The 17,044-nt window shown below is 53.0% G+C and overlaps 1 protein-coding gene across 3 annotated transcripts in view; it reads right to left on the bottom strand.

The window, feature by feature from the left end:
* The window catches only part of PAX7 (paired box 7), a 135,733-nt gene extending 119,028 nt beyond the window's left edge, over positions 1 to 16,705 (bottom strand). For 2 of the 3 annotated variants that reach the window (XM_063176807.1, XM_063176808.1), the window contains exons 1-4: positions 16,621 to 16,705; positions 13,754 to 13,989; positions 12,168 to 12,297; positions 10,911 to 11,039 (exon numbers count right to left, since the gene is read on the bottom strand). In XM_063176807.1, coding sequence (XP_063032877.1) covers positions 10,911 to 11,039; positions 12,168 to 12,297; positions 13,754 to 13,989; positions 16,621 to 16,705 — 580 coding nt within the window. Of the gene's footprint in view, positions 1 to 10,910; positions 11,046 to 12,167; positions 12,298 to 13,753; positions 13,990 to 16,620 lie in introns of all 3 variants that reach the window. The other variant, XM_063176809.1, reaches the window with a different exon arrangement.
* Between the last annotated feature and the right edge of the window lie 339 nt (positions 16,706 to 17,044).

Raw genomic sequence — 17,044 nt, 5'->3', positions numbered from 1 at the left:
TCTTCCAATCCTTTCCCAATCCTTTTCCCAGTGCTGTCCCAATGCTATTCCCAGCGCTATTCTAAGTGCTAGCCCAGCAGTATTCCAAATGCTATTCCCAATGCTATTCCCAACGCTATTCCCAGTCCTATTCCCAACACTATCCCCAGTGCTATCCCAATGCTATTCCCAGTGATATCCCAACACTATTCCTAGTGCTGTCCCAGTGCTATCCCAGTGCTATTTATTCCCAACGCTATCCCCAGTGGTATTCCTGGCACTATCCCAGCGCTATCCCCAGTGATATTCCCAGTGCTATCCCAAAGATATGCCAGTGCTACCCTAATGCTATTCCAATGATATCCCAGCGCTATTCCAATGTTATCCCAATGATATCCCAGCGCTATTCCAATGTTATCCCAATGATATCCCAGTGCTATCCCAATGCTATCCCAGTGCTATCCCCAGTGATATTCCCGCTGCTGTCCAATGCTATCCCAGTGCTATCCCAGTTATATCCCAATGCCATTCCAAATACTATTTCCAACAATATTCCCAGTGCCATCCCAACGACATCCCAGCAATACCCCAATGCTATCCCCAGTGCTATTCCCAGTGCTATCCCATCTCTATTCCCAGTGCTATTTATTCCCAATGCTATTCCCAATGATATCCCAGTGCTATTCCAATGATTTCCCAGTGTTACCCCAATGATATCCCAGTGCTATTCCCAATGCTATCCCAATGCTATCTCAGTGCTATTCCCAACGCTATCCCCAATGCTATTCCCAATATTATCCCAATGATATCCCAGTGCTATCCCAATGGTATTGCCAACAATATCCCCAATGTTATTCCCAATATTACCCCAATGCTATCCCAATGCTATCCCAATGCTATCCCAATGGTATTGCCAACAATACCCCCAATGCTATTCCCAATATTACCCCAATTATATCCCAGTGCTATCCCAATGGTATTGCCAATATTACCCCAATGATATCCCAGTGCTATCCCAATGGTATTGCCAACAATATCCCCAATGCTATTCCCAATATTATCCCGATGGTATTGCCAACAATATCCCCAATGCTATTCCCAATATTATCCCAATGATATCCCAGTGCTATTGCCAACGCTGTTCCCAGTCCTATCCCCAATGTTATTCCAATGCTATCTCAGCGCTATTCCCAACACTATCCCCAATGATATCCCGGTGTTACCCTAATGATATCCCAGTGCTATCTCAGCACTATTCTAAGTGCTATCCCAATGCTATTCCCAACGCTATTCCCAGTCCTATCCCCAGTCCTATCCCCAGCACTATTCCCAGCCCTATTCCCAGCTCTATCCCAGCGCAATTCCCGAGGGAGAAGCCGCCCCCCGGCCCGCTCCCGTTCCCGTTCCCGCTCCCATTCCCGTTCATTCCCGGAGCCAGCCAAGCACGAAACGCGCCCTCAGATCGCGCGGTCCCGCCAGAGCCGCGGCCGCTAATTAACGGCGCGAGCCGCTGTAATGTGATGAACTTCCCTTTGTGGGGGAGCGCTCCCGATAAGGGAGAGCAGCCGCGATCAAAGGCTCGCAGCGGCTCCATTTCCTGCAGCCTCCGCCGCCGCTTTCCCTCGCCCGCCTCGGCTTTCCCTCGCCCTTGCTTTCTGCTCCCGGGCCCCGCTCTCTCTGCCCTCGCCAGAGCGTCCCGAGGGGATGCGGCTCCCCCCGAGAGCTTCCAACACTCCCCGAGGAGCTCCAAACCCTCACTGAGGATTTCCAAACCACCCCAAGGAGCTCCAAACTCTCCCCGGGGAGCTCCAAACCCTCCCTGAGCTGCTCCAAACCACCCCGAGGAGCTCGAAACCCTCCCTGAGGAGCAGCTCCAAACTACCCCGAGGAGCTACAACCCTTCCTGAGGAGCTCCAAACCCTCCCCGGGTAGCTCCAACCCCTTCCCAAGGAGCTCCAAACCCTTCCTGAGGAGCTCCAAACCCCCTCCGAGGAGTCCCAAACTACTCCGAGGAGCTGCAAACCCTCCCCGGGGAGCTCCAAACTACCCCGAGGAGCTCCAACCCCTTTCCGAGCAGTCCCAAACTCTCCCTGAGGTGCTCCAAACTCTCCCTGAGGAGCTCCAAACCCTCCCCGAGGAGTTCCAAGGGAATGCAGCTCCCCACGAGGAGCTCTAACCCTCCCCAGAGAGCTCCAAACCCTTCCCGAAGAGTTCTAAACCCCCTCCGAAGAGCTCCAAGGCCCTTTCGAGGAGCTCCAAACCCTCCCTGAGGAGGAACTCCAAGCCTCCTCCAAGGGGATGCGGCTCCCCCCGAAGACTTCCAAACCCCTTTCGAGAAGTTCCGAATCCTTTCCGAGGAGCTCCAAACCCTCTCCGAGGAGCTCCAAACCCTCTCCAAGGAGCTCCAAGTCCCCCTGTTCCTCCCCACAGCCCCCATGGCCGTTTAAGTGCACGGGCCAGAACCAGGCGGTGCCCCCGAGTTATCGCCACCACCACCACCATCATCATCATCATCATCACCATCATCATCCCCTGCCCCTGTCACACCCCGCTCCGCTGGCGGCTCCCACCCCCGACCCTTCCTTCCCCCCGTTGTCCCACCGCGGGTGACAAATGTCTTTATAAAGTGGCATTAGTGACATCCAAGTCCTTTTGTGGCGCGGCCCCGCCGAGCGCCAGCCTCGGGATGAGCCGGGAATGAGGAGGAGGAGGAGGAGGAGGAGGAGGAGGAGGAGGAGGAGCAGGAGGGGTTTTGGGGAGGGGGATACCCCGAGCCTCCCTCTCCTCTGCGAAGCCGCATCCCCATCCCAACTCTGCTCCCTCCCTGAGCTGCACCTGCGCTTCCCAACTGCTCCATCCCTGATTTTTCTGGGATGAGGGGGCAGAAGGGGACGGAGAGCCCCCCAAAACCCCAAATCTGGGGGTCTGCATCTCTCCCTGCCCCCTCAGAGCTTCCCTTTCCCCGCTCGGATCCCTCCTTTCCCGACCCTCTCCTCGCCCCCCAAAAAGCCCAGAGCCCAAACCAGCCTGAAGTTCCGATTTAATACGAAATAAAATCAAATCCACTTAAAAGGCGACGAAAACCGCGTGGGGAAAGGGAGAGAAAAGTGGCAGCAGATTGAAACGGGATTTTTTTCCCCCCACTTCTTTTTAAGAATAATGCCCATAAATACAGAATATCCGCAAAGCCAGGTCTGCAGCAGAGGGGCCCTGATTCGCTTTTATTTATTTTTTTTCCTCTCTCTTTTATGGCAAACGCAATTTTCCCAAAGATCCTTCACCCTAATGCCGGAGTCCCTCCCCGCTGTTCTGTGCGCTTTAAAACCCCGCCGAGGAAATTCCCCTGAAAAAAAAATTTGGAAAAAAGCTTCTCGTGGGGGTGGAATTTGGGGAGTTTGGGGGGGTTGTGAAACGGCGGCGGGGGAGGGGGAGGAAGGGGAGGTTAATCCGGGTTTAACGCCGCGATGCAGTCGCAGGACCAGGGCTCGGCTGATTGTGTTATCTCTCCCCAACATTTGGGTCTCCCATATTTCACCCAGCCAAATAGCTGCGAGGGAAAAGTGCGTATGGAGGCACTCCTGACGCCTCAGGAAAATATGTTATTAATATCTAAATAACTTCCCAATACTGTCTCTAAATCTCCCCTTCGCCACTCCAGATGATGAATTCGTTTGAAGTGTTCTCCCGTCTCATCTTCGCTCTCTCTCTCTTTCTCCCCCCGCTTTTTTTTTTTTTTCCCTTTTTTTTTTTTTTCTTTTTTTTTTCTTTTTCCATACCCAGGCTTATTTCAAACTGGTAAATATCTAATTCCTTTAACCACGCTGCAGACACGCGCAATTCCCGCTTGGAAAAAATCCTCCACGGGAGAGCGAGACCCCAGCGCGGCCTGCGGCTGCTCCTTGAGATGATTTCGGGTTAAAAGCGGAGTTTTTTGGGGGAGATCTGTTTGTTTGCAGCAAGCCCTGGATCCCGCGTTCCCCTCTCAGCCTCTCCTGCCTTAATTCCGGCTCTGCCCCCCCCGTCCCGGCCCAATTAGGGCCCAAATTTGGGATTAGGACGAGACCTCCCCTCTTCCTTCCTGCGCTGCTCTATCGCGGCTCCATCTCCCCGCTTCGCCCCAAATCTGCTTCCCATCTCCAAATCCAACATTAAAACCTCTCCTATCCACCTGGGTAATGGAATCACCCCCAAATTGCACATTAAAACCTCTCCTATCCACCTGGGTAATGGAATCACCCCAAAATTCCACATTAAAAATTCAACCTACAGGCCCTGGGTAATGGAATCACCCCAAAATTCCACATTAAAAACTCAACCTACCGGCCCTGGGTAATGGAATCGCCCCAAAATTCCTCAATAAAACCTCTCCTACCCTCCTGGGTAATGGAATAATCCCCAAATTCTGCGTTAAAACCTCACCTACCCATTACCCTGGGTAATGGAATCACCCCAAATTCCACCTTAAACGTCTCCTATCCATCCTGAGTAATGGATTCACCCCCAAATTTCACATTAAAACCTCAACCTACCGGCCCTGGGTAATGGAATCACCCCAAAATTTCACGTTAAAACATCTCCTACCCACCTTGGGTTGGGTAATGGAATCACCCCCAAATTCCATGTTAAACGTCTCCTATCCATCCTGGGTAATGGAATCACCCCAAAATTCCACATTGAAAACTCAACCTACCGGCCCTGGGTAATGGAATCACCCCCAAATCCCACATTAAAACCTCTCTTAATGGAATCACCCCCAAATCCCACATTAAAACGTCTCCTATCCACCTTGGGTTGGGTAATGGAATCACCCCCAAATTCCACATTAAACCTCTTCTATCCATCCTGAGTAATGGAATCACCCCCAAAATCTGCACTAAAACCTCTCCTACCCACCTTGGGTTATGGAATGATCCCCAAATCCCACATTAAAACCTGAACCTACCGGCCCTGGGTAATGGAATCACCCCCAAATTCCTCATTAAAATATCTTCTACCCACCTTGGGTGGGGTAATGGAATCACCCCCAAATTCTGCATTAAAACCTTTCCTACCCACCCTGGGTAATGGAATCACCCCCAAATTCCACGTTAAAACATCTCCTATCCATCCTGAGTAAGGGGATCGCCCCAAAATTCCACGTTAAAACATCTCCTATCCATCCTGGGTAATGGAATCACCCCAAATTTCACATTAAAACCTCTCCTATCATCCTGGGTAATGGAATCACCCCCAAAATCTTCATTAAAACCTCTCCTACCCACCCTGGGTAATGGAATCACCCCCAAATTCCACATTAAAACCTCTCCTATCCACCCTGGGTAATGGAATGACCCCCAAATTCCTCCTTAAAACGTCTCTTACCCACCCTGGGTAATGGAGTCACCCCCAAATCCCACATTAAAACGTCTCCAACGCGTTTCCTCTCCCGGCCAGGGTTCCCCACCTGCCTCTGACCCCGAGATTTCCCTCCCTGTTCTTCTTGCCCCTCCTTTGCTTCTCCCCAAAAATGGGGGAAAAGAGGGAAAAACCCCCAAAACCAACCGAGCCCCGGCTCCCCAACCTGTCCCCGCAATTCCCTCGCTCCCTGCCGCACAGCCGAGCCCCGCTCGCCGCATCCTTGTCTCAAGTTTGTTTTTTCAAACGCCTCGTGTTCGATGATTCCCGTTTATTCCCCTCTCCAGCCTTATCTCTCCCTCCTCTCTTCTCTCCTCCCCGTCACACTCGATTTAGGCAGGAGTTTATCTTGCGAACATTTGCCGACTTTGTTTATGTAGCCCAGGTTCCCGTTCCCAAAAGCCACTGTTTGCCTTTGTAATTGTTATCTGTGTTTATTGTTGTACCTCATTTGTCTCAGCTTTTTTTGTGACATGTAAGCTCCGTGTGCGCCCGCATCCAGCCCCCCCTTCCCTCCCTCTCCCTCTCCCTTCTCCCTGCGTGGTTTTTTTTTAATTTTTTTTTATTCCTCTTCCCCTCTCTTCCCTCTCCTCTCGGCCTGAAATATGCACAGAATAACTCAGCCTAAAGCCAATGAATTGCTTGACACCTCCCTATCTCTTCTCCTGCCCCCCATTATTAGAGCTGATCCCGCTCGCAACACTCACAAATCCCGCCTGGGCTCTGTTTGATTAGATTGCCAACCTTTGGTAATCCCTTGATTTGATGAAGTGTCTGCTCGCGGCCCCCCCCCCCCTCCCCGAGCTTCTAAACACACATTTACCGAGCAGGAGCCGCGTGTTGGTTTTTAAACCCAGCGCCGATTGTTCGCCGATAAATCGGCCCCGCAGCCCCGCTCGGCTCTCCCGGCTCGGCGAACAAAGCCCGGCCCAGCTCTGGGGGTTCCCCCGGCTCTTTCTGCTCCTCCCGAGCTCCCGAAAATCGGGTGGGATCCTCCAAACCCTCCCAAAACCCGGCGGGAGCAGCTCCTGGATGGAATTGTCCCTGTCCCCCCCTCCCGCGCTGTCCCCCATCCCACTATTCCCCCCAAATCTGAGCCCCGATCCAGCCTCTTTTATCTGAACCCCGATCCAGCCTCTTTTATCTGAGCCCCGATCCAGCCTCTTTTATCTGAACCCCGATCCAGCCTCTTTTCCCCCAGTTCGGAACCCGGATCCCGACTCATTTCTCCCCACATCGGAACCCCCATGCCGCTGTTGCCCCAAAATCAGAGCCCCGATCCTGAAGCTCTGCCCCTTTTACGCCCAAAATCGGAGCCCAAATCCCGCCGCTTTTCCCCCAAAAAACGGAGCCCCAATCCTGCTGTTCCCCCCAAATCGGAGCCCCGATCCTGCCTCTTTTCCCCCCAAATCAGAACCCCCATCCTGCCTCTTTTCCCCTCAAAACAGGAGCCCCGATCCCTCCTCTTTTCGCCCCAAATCGGAGCCCCGATCCAGCCTCTTCTCCCCCAAAACGGAGCCCCAAATCCCGCTGTTTCCCCCAAATCGGAACCCAGATCCCGCCACTGTTACCCCAAATGGGAACCCCCATCCCAACTCTTTTCCCCCCAAAATCGGAGCCCCGCTCCAGCCTCTTTTCCCCCAAAACGGAGCCCCAAATCCCGCTGTTCCTCCCAAATCGGAACCCAGATCCCGCCACTGTTACCCCAAATCGGAACCCCGATCCCGCCCCTCCCCAGCTGCTCCCCCAAAATCGGAGCCCCGATCCTGAAGCTCTGCCCCTTTTCCCCCCAAATCGAAGCCCCGATCCCGCTGTTCCCCCAAAATCAGAACCCCCGTCCCGCCCCTCTCTCGCTGTTACCCCAAAACCAGAACCCCGATCCCGCCTCTTTTCCCCCCAAAATCGGAACCTCCATCCCGCTGATCCCCCAGAATCAGCTGAGGGCACAAACTTGGGGTGCACAGTGAGGAGGGGAAGGGAAGATTCCCTAAAAAACCGCGTTTTCACCCCAAAAATAAAACCCGGGGGTCTCTGCACCCCGCGGGGCTCCGGGGGGGGCAGCGCTTGGGGGGACAGACCCGGGATGGGGGGACAGGTCCGAAATGAGGGGGACACACCAGAGAACCCCCAGATCTGGTCTCAATTAATTCTGTCCCTCCCAATTCCCAGCGGTGCCCCCCGAAATTTGGGGGTGCCCAAGCTCTGCCCCCCCCCCCCAGCGAGGTAGAGAGCGGCGCATCCCCTCCCTGATAAATAACAACAAATAATAATTAGAATTATAATAATAATAATAAATAACAACAACAACTCGCTCTTAACAAGGAGACATAAATATATATATAAAAATAAACATATATTAAAAAAATAAAAAATAAAAAAAAAAAAAAAAAACCAAAGTGAAGCCTCATGAATATCCGCCCAGGGCTAGCTGGAGTGAGCCGTTTAAAGATGAAAGTGCAAAGAAATAAAGGCTCAATTTAATCTGCCTTAAAACCCTTCAACTTAACGTTTGTGCTGGGAACTCAGAGAGTGAGTACTGATTGGGGATAAATACATTTCTTAGCATGCCTTGGAGCTATTACACCCTTCTCCAACACAGCTCCCTATTCAACAGCCACAGTTTTCATTACCAGCTCTAATAAGTCTTAACATTATTAAATGCCAAGCAGACGATAGAAAGAAACAGGCGCAGGGTGGAAGCTTTCTTTCCCACTTAAAAAGAGAGAGCATTTAGGGCTGTCTTCCCCCGGCTCCCCGCGAGGAGAACCCGCCACGGAGCGCTTGGAAGGAAAAAAAAAATAAAAATAAAAAGATTAAAAATAATTAAAAAAAGCCAAACCAAAGTTTTTGCGTCCCTTTTTCCCCCGCAGCTCTCCGAGGGAGAAGTCGCGTTGGGCGCAGCAATGGAGAAAAAATTTTTCCCCCCCTTTCTCTCAAGGCGTGCGAGGTTGGGTTGGTTTTAGTGGGAACAACCTGGAAATGGGAATTGGGTGGAGGGAGAAACGGCTCGGAAGGGTTTTCATTGCGGGATGTGAAACCGAGGTTTTTTCCGGCAGAAATTGCGAGTTTTTCTAGCAAAAATAGGGCGATTTTCGCGCAAAATTCGCGGTTTTTTCGACCAAAAATAGCGAGTTTTTCGAGCAGAAATTGAGGGGTTTTCGAGCAGAAATTGAGGCTTTTTCGAGCAGAAATTCCGATTTTTTTCTCCCCAGCAGAAATCGCGGCGTTTCCCAGCGCGCAGCCGCCGCCCGCCAATGCTTTTACAAGCGGCCTCATCAATTATCTTAATTGGGGCCATTAAAACTTTCCCAGGCGTTAAAATCCGCCGGGGCAGCGGGAAATTCGGAATTTCGGACGCTCCTTTTGGAGATACGCAAGAACCACCAGAAAAAAAACCCAAATTCACGCGGTTTTTAGGGGGGATTTCTGCTCGGCGCGGCCATAAAAAGCCGGGGATTGCGGAGAAATTGGGATTTCTGCGCTCTCGGAGGGAGCGCGGCGCTCCACAGGCTCCGGCCGCGGGAATTTGCCCAAATTAGCCCCCTTTCATCCAGGAACGGGGGCTCGTGTTTGATTTGTCCGCGGCCTCACCCATGAAGGCAGAAGGGAGCGTTTTGTTTTGCCTCTTGACACGCAATTCTTGCGTGCTAATCAGGGATAAAAAGCTCCCCGCTCCTTCATTCTTATTTTTTTTTTTTAATTTTTTTTTTTGTTGTTGTTGTTTTAGGGGTGGCGACAGCGAAACCGCGAGGATGAGGGGGGAAAAAAAAAACCCAACCCGCGCTTTCAAAAATAAAGATATTTTTTCCGAGCGGCGAGTCTGGATGAAAACACAACTTAAACCCCCCCAAATCTCCTTTTTCCCCCCTCTAATAAAATTAAAAACACCCCGAAAGTGAGCGGGGGGAGCTTCTGGCCGACACAATGGCCCCGATTTGCAAATGAGCATCGCCCTTCTCCCAAATCACAGCAACATTTTGCAGCGTCCAACGGCTCTGCCTTTCTGCAGCAGCCGCTCCGATAATATTACAAAACTATCTAACAGCAGGGAGTTTTGAATAATTTATCTCCCTTTCTTCCCGTCCTCGGCCCTTTGTCCAAAAGTTTTTCTCCTCCTCGCGGAATTTTGAATGAGAATGGACGCGCCCTCCCTCCCCCATCCCTTTACTCCATTTTTAAGGCAGCCTCGGGTTTTTCCCCCTTTTCCCCCCCTCCTTTCTTTTTTCCTCCTTTTTCTTTCTTTTTTTCTTTTTTTTTTTTTTTTTTTTTCCTCCGCTGTTTGCTTTTGTGGTCGGGAATCTTTTCCTTATAAAGCTTCAATAGACCCCAAGGTCTTTGTAAGTGAAGTTCATCTTCAAGGTTGGAAAAAAAAAAAAAGGGGGGGGGGGGGTCGGATCCTTAAAAAAAAAACCCAACAAAATCCCTTTTGTCACCTTCATTTCCAACTCCACTGATGGGGGCTCGGGGCAGCGTTTTTACCCCAAAATCCCCCTCCACGTGTCCCAAACTGGGGGAAATTCGGGATTGGGGGTGAATCCCGTTCACCCCCACAGCGGCGATGCCACAAATCCCCCAAAATCCCAATTTCGGCTCAAGACCTGCCCGTCCTCGCTTTGCACAAAATCGGGAGAAAACTGGGAAATTTTAACTCCCCTCTGCCGAGGATTCCCAAAATTCGCCCTTTTTCCCCCCAAAAAAATCGCAGTTTCTCCCCAAGAATCGCCAAAAAAACGCTTTGGTTTCATGCCCTACCGGAGCTGCACCAACTCCCCCTTTTTCCCTGCCGGATCTCACGGCTGCTCCCCCAAAATTCCACCTTTTCATTTTGTTGTTGTTTTTAGGAGCAGCGCTCCGATTCCCACCCCCAAGCCCGCATTCCCAGCTGGGAAAAGTTGGAATTTTCCTGGCAGCGGGAGAGAAAACGCCGCGTTTGGGAGGTGATAACAGAGCCCCGCCACCGGCCTGGCTCGGAGCCTTCCCCCGCCTGGCCGGGAGCATTTCCCTGCACGGATTTCCCTGCATGGATTTCCCTGCACGGATTTCCCTGGATCGTTTCCCCTGGATCGTTTCCTCGGGATGGTTTTCCCTGGATCGTTTCCCCCTGGATGTTTTCCCCTGGATCATTTTTCCCAGGATAATTGGGGGGTGCGGCGCCACTCCGGGGACACCCCCCCCCACCACCTCCATCCTTCCCCGTGTGTCCCCTCGTCCCTTAATTGATATTGATCGGCGCCATCGGTCACCTGTCAGCCCCGGTTCCAGGGGACCACTTAGGCGAAATCTGTTTAACAAATTCATTTACGAGGTGCCTCTCCCCCCCTCCGGCCATTCCCGGCCCTTTTTTTATGGATAATTGATCCCGAGCAAAGCACCGACAGCTCTTTCCTCCTCCTGCCAGCCCCGCTCCCCGCAGGGATTTATTTTTATTTTTTTTTTTTTTTGGGAAGAGCCAAACGCGGCGGCTCTGGAACCACCCCCGGCGGGCAGGGGGTGTCCCCGTTGTCCCCGCTGTCCCCCCACCCCCGGCGCTGCGGTACCTTTGTCGCCCAGGATGCCGTCGATGCTGTGCTTGGCCTTCTTGTCGCCGTCCTCCTCCTTCTTGTCGCAGTCGTCGTCCTCCTCCTTCTTGCCGAATTTGATGCGGAGCACGCGGCTAATCGAACTCACTAAACCTCGGACAGTCAAAGGCAGAAAGGCGAGTATAAGCTGCCTGCGAGGAGTGGGAATGGCCGGGAATTCTGCTCTTCCCGTGTGAGAATGCACCTGCCACCATCGCCGAGCCCCCGGAATTCCCGAATTCCCCGATTTGAGCATTCCCAAATTCACATCGTGACCTAAGCACCACCGAGATGTTCCAAAGTCCCGGGATGCGCCATCCCCAGGTCACCGCACAATTCCCAAATTCCTCCTCCGGTTCTCAAAGGGATGGAGCTCCAGGCCTGCTCTGGCCCCAAAACCCGCAGGGACCCCACAGCGGAGCCCCCAGACCCCAAACACGGCCCTGCAGGCTGAACTTTGGGGCGCAACCTCGCTGCCCACGGATCTCGGGTTCTTTTGGGATATCCTGGATCTCAGGATTTCATGGATCCCTGGATCTAACAGATCTCTGGGTCTCTTGGCACCTCCTGGATCTCGGAATCTCAGGTCCCCATGGATCTCTGGATTCATGGATCTAATGGATGTTTGGGGAATCTCACGGATCTCTAAATCTCATGGATATCTCAGGATCTTTAAATCTCACGCATCTCTAAATGTCTCGGCATCTCCTGGATCTCAGGATCCACAGATCTCACAGATCTCTGAATGTCTCGGCACCTCCTGGATCTCAGGATCCACAGATCTCACAGATCTCTGAATGTCTCGGCACCTCCTGGATCTCAGGATCCACAGATCTCACGGATCTCTGAATGTCTCGGCATCTCCTGGATCTCAGAATCTCTCGGGATCTCTGGATCCCGTGGATCTCTGCCCTGTGGGGATGTTCATGCGCAGCCCCCACAGCACAAATCCCAGCGGGACCAACGGGGCTCCCCTTTCCCCCTGGATCCCCCAGGGATCTCCCTTGCCCCATCATCCCCCCGGCTTTCCAGGGAGCTGGAAAAACCTGGGAAAAGCGCTCGGTTTGGGGTCGGTTTTGCAGCACAAATCCCCCCCAACCCCGGGCTTTGCTCTGGGTGATTTTCCCCGCTCCATCCAAGCAGAGCCTGGAGGGTGTTTGGATGCTCTGGAAAACCTTTCCCTCGGGATAACCATTCCCTCGGAGCCCGGGGAGTGTGGCCAAGCTGCCTTCTCACCTGAGGGCACCGTGCTGCGGTCGCAGTGGCCGTCCTTGAGCAGCCGGTCGCGAATCTCCCAGCTGAACATGCCGGGGTTCTCCCGCTTGTATTCCTCGATTTTCTTCTCCACGTCGGGAGTCGCGACCTGCTTTTGTGCCCAAGGGGCGCCGGGGTGTCCCCGAGGGGATGGAGGGAGGGAGGGAGAGCAGGGGAAAAGCGCTTTTAATTCAAAAGAAGCAGCGCAGCTCAGCCATGCCCGGCCGGGCTGCGGGGTTTGGGGTGGAAAATGGGGATTGGGAGCTGGGAAAGGAGGGAAATAAAAGTGGGAAAAGGCCCTGATCCCCCAAATCCTAAAAGCAGGGAAAGAGGGAAATAAAGCGGGGAAAAGCCCTGTTCTCCCAAATCCTACAAGCGGGGAAAGGAGGGAAATAAAGCGGGGAAAAGCCCTGTTCCCCCAAATCCCAAAAGCCAGGAAAGGAGGGAAATAAAGCTAAAAAAAGGCTCTGCTCCCCTAAATCTTAAAAGCGGGGATAGGAAGGAAATAAAGCTGGGAAAAGACCCTGCTCCCCCAAATCCCAAAAGCTGGATCTCCAAGAACCGGCAGGATGGGATTACCCTGAGCTCCAGGGAGATGGTGCAGGGGACGCTTTTTGGGGATTTTATGGGATTTCCTATTCCCGAAGAATCGCGAATTCTCTGCTCCCCACACCCCGCCGGGATCTCTCCAACGCGCACCACTTGTTGCACGTGGAAACCACAAAAAAGAAAAACAAAAGTGTTTTTCTTAATCCATCACCACCTCCAGCTCGGGCCTCGCTTTCTCCCCACCAAAAACCAAAAACCGCAACTTTATTAAAACCTTTTCTCCCCTAAAAAAACCACTGGGGAAACTCTCGCTGCTCCCCAAAACACGGCGGAATTTTGGGTTTCTCCCCTTCAAAAACCACTGGGGAAACTCGCACTGCTCCCCAAAACACGGCGGAATTTTGGGTTTCTCCCTTTCAAAACCACTGGGGAAACTCGCGCTGCTCCCCAAAACAAGGCGGAATTTTGGGTTTCTCCCCTTCAAAAACCACTGGGGAAACCCGCGCTGCTCCCCAAAACACGGCGGAATTTTGGGTTTCTCCCCTTCAAAAACCACGGGGGAAACTCGCGCTGCTCCCCAAAACAAGGCGGAATTTTGGGTTTCTCCCCTAAAAAACCGCTGGGGAAACTCGCGCTGCTCCCCAAAACACGGCGGAATTGCGGAATTTTGGGTTTCTCCCCTTCAAAACCGCTGGGGAAACTCTCGCTGCTCCCCAAAACACGGCGGAATTTTGGGTTTCTCCCCTTCAAAAACCACTGGGGAAACTCTCGCTGCTCCCCAAAACAAGGCGGAATTTTGGGTTTCTCCCCTTCAAAAACCACTGGGGAAACTCGCGCTGCTCCCCAAAACACGGCGGAATTTTGGGTTTCTCCCCTAAAAAACCACTGGGGAAACTCTCGCTGCTCCCCAAAACAAGGCGGAATTTTGGGTTTCTCCCCTTCAAAAACCACTGGGGAAACTCTCGCTGCTCCCCAAAACACGGCGGAATTTTGGGGCTCGGTGCCCGCAGCGCACTCACCCTGGGCTTGCTGCCGCCGATGGCCCCGGGCCGGATGGATCCGGTCTCTTGGTAGCGGCAGAGGATTTTGGAGACGCAGCCGTGGGAGACGCGGAGCTGCCGGGAGATCACGCAGGGCCGGATGCCGTGGTGCGCCATCTCCACGATCTTGTGGCGGATGTGGTTGGGCAGCGGGCGCCCGTTGATGAAAACCCCTCCGAGCTGGTTCACCCTGCCCTGGCCCAGCGGGGTGGACACTGCGAGGGACGAGGGGGGAAAAAAACCCGACCCAAAAAAACCGGGGAAAAGTTAAATTAGAGGGGGAAATTCCGGCGCGTCTTTCCTCGCACATCGGGGTTTGGAGGTTTGAAAGAAGGGGGAAAGTCTCGCCCGTGCCCTGCTCTCCGTGTTTATCCCGCTGTTTGTTTTTCCCACTGTTTGTTTATCCCGGCACCACGCGTGAGATTTTTCCCCATAAGAAAAAGGGAAAATAAAAATCCCCCCTCCGAGCCGCTCTCCCATCCCCGAGACACCCCCCGCGTGTGTCCATCCCTGGAAATTTGTCCGCATTTGGGATTTCGCACCTTGGTTCGAAACCATTCCGCGAGCAGATCCAAACCCGCACAACAAAACGCTCCCAAAACTTCTCCTTTCTCCCTCCAAAAAAATCACGCCTGGATTTCCAGAGCTCCGCTCTCAAACAAACTTTTGGGCATCACCTCTGGAACACCCTCAGGGAGATTTTTGGGGTGGTTTTGGGGTTTTTTTGGGGTGGTTTTGGGGGGATTTTACCCCGCGGCCGCTTCGCCGCCGCCTCTCCGGGCTCCTTCGCCCCCTCCCCAATTTATCGAACACCTCGCGCCGCAGATCTCGCAGATTAATACGATTTCACAGGCTGGAAATTAAAGCGAAAAGGAGGGGAGGCAGCACGGGAGGGGGCAGAACTCAGCTGGGTAATTTGCGCCAGGCGAGGCGAAGGGGGGGCGGATTTTTATTTCTTTTTTTTTTATATATATATATAATTTTTTTCCCCCTCCCCTTCTCTCGCTACAAAGAAAAGTCGATTCCAGAAATTGCCTGGCGATTTAGCGAGAATCATGCACCGCTAATTCCGAGTCACTTTGGCCGGCGCTCCCTGGATGTATCATTATCGACAGATAACACTCGAGTGGCCAATTTTACATTCAAGAGCCGCTAAAAGCGCCGGCCGCTCTCTCCTTTCATTATTCCCAGTCATGTTGTGCAAATATTGTTGTAATCCTTTGATCCTTTCCCTTGCCGTCTGTTTTACTTCATTTGCTACAGAAAAGCACTTCAGCAAATCCCCGCGCCCTGTGTGTTTTGCAGCCTGCGTGGTTTTCCGCGGGTTTGCGATTCGCCACTTGAGCACGGGCGGGATGAAATTTTCTCCGCTTTTTAATAAATGCGGCCAGAGGGGTCCTGGATAGAAAATTTGCCTTTTTTTTTTTTTTTTTTCTTTTATTATTTTTTTTTTAATTTTTTTTTTTTTTTTTTTTTTTTTTTTTGGAGCGTGTGTGCCTGGAAATAATCGCCCCCCTCGTGACAAAGGCACGGCGGAGGGAGGATGGGTGACACTCGGCGAGGTGACAGCTCCCGAGTCCCCCGGCCAAGGACATCATCCCGGCTTCCCCGCTGCTCCCCGGATCAAGGTTTTTATTCCTGTTTTCCCCCTCCGAAAAAAAGTTAAATCCCGGCAGTTTGGTTGTTTTCCCTCCCGTTTTGACACGGGGACATTAAAAAAAATCGACCCAACCGGCCCCAAAAAAACCCCAAAGCGGGAGAAGCTGCCCCAAAAATCCTGCGGGATGCCAGGGAATGCTGGAAACACGGAAAAAAAAAACCAGCAAAGCGGATCCCGGGAATTGGCGGGGAGAGCGGAGGGAAGGGGCTGGATAAGGGGTGAGAAGTTGGGAGAATTTCGGGAACCCCTCAGGAGCGGAGCTCAGCCGCTCCCTCTGCCCCTGCGGGTGATTCCAGAGGGATGGAGCGGAGATTTGAGGGATGGAGCGGAGATTTTAGGGATGGAGCGGAGATTTTAGGGATGGAGCGGAGATTTTTGGGACGGAGCGGAGATTTTAGGGACGGAGCGGAGATTTTAGGGACGGAGCGGAGATTTTAGGGACGGAGCGGAGATTTTAGGGATGGAGAGGAGATTTTTGGGATGGAGCGGCGCTTTTGCAGAGCTGAGAGCCCCCCAGGTTATTCCAGAGGGATGGAGCGGAGATTTTCCAGACCTCTGAGCCCCCTCGGGTGATTCCAGAGCGATGGAGCAGCGCTTTTCCAGAGTTAAAAGCCCCCCCGTAATTCCGGAGGGGTGGAACAGCGTTTTTCCAGATCTAGACCCCCCCAGGTTATTCCAGAGGGATGGAGCAGCGCTTTTCCAAACCTAAGAGCCCCCCCCTCGTAATTCCAGAGGGATGGAGCGAAGGTTTTCCAGACCTAAAAGAACCTCCAGGGTTATCCCAGAGGATGGGGTGGAGATTTTCCAAACCTAAGAAACCCCCCCAATAATCCCATAATTTCAGAGGGATGGAACGGCACCTTCCCAGACCTGAGAGCCCCCTCTCATAATTCCAGAGGGATGGAGCGGTGCTTTCCCAGACCTAAGAGCCCCCCTCGGGTAATTCCAGAGGGATGGAGCAGCGCTTTTCCAGACCTAAGAACCCCCCCCATCAAAAATCCCGGAGGGATGGAACAGCGTTTTCCCAGATCTAGGGCCCCCCAGGTTATTCCAGAGGGATGGAGCAGAAATTTTCCAAACCTAAGAACCCCCCCAAGAATTCCAGAAGGATGGAGCGGTGTTTTTCCAGACCTAGCCCCCCACCTTGGGTGATTCCAGAGCGCTTTTCCAGCTTTCCCAGACCTACCTTCCAGCGGGAAGCCGGTGCGGGGGTAGTTCTGCCCCGGCGCCGGGCGCATCATCCGCGGCACCGTCCCGGGCAGCGCTGCCATGGTCGGGGGGCGGCCGAGGGGGCTCCGGTGCGGACCGGGGCTGGACCGGGGCGGGGGAACACCGGGCACAACCGGGGGGGTGCTGCGGAGCCGCCTCCTCCGACCTTCCCAGCCCTTCCAGCGGCTGCAAAAACAAGGGAGAAATCTGGGCTCCGAGCGAGTGGGGAAAAAACCGCCCCAAAAAAAATTATTAAAAAAAAAAAAAAAAACCCCGAGAACGGTTAAAAAAAAATTAAAAATCAGCGGAAAAATCAAAACGCTGCAACGCTGGGGGATGAAAGGGGTGGGGGATGAAAGGAGGGTGGGGGATGGATCACCCACCAGAAATTGCCGGGAAAG

This window comes from Melospiza melodia, chromosome 26, assembly GCF_035770615.1.
Source record: "Melospiza melodia melodia isolate bMelMel2 chromosome 26, bMelMel2.pri, whole genome shotgun sequence".
Lineage (NCBI taxonomy): Eukaryota > Metazoa > Chordata > Aves > Passeriformes > Passerellidae > Melospiza > Melospiza melodia.
The sequence above is the reverse complement of the archived record's forward strand: the minus strand, read 5'-3'. Positions and strand labels throughout refer to the sequence as shown.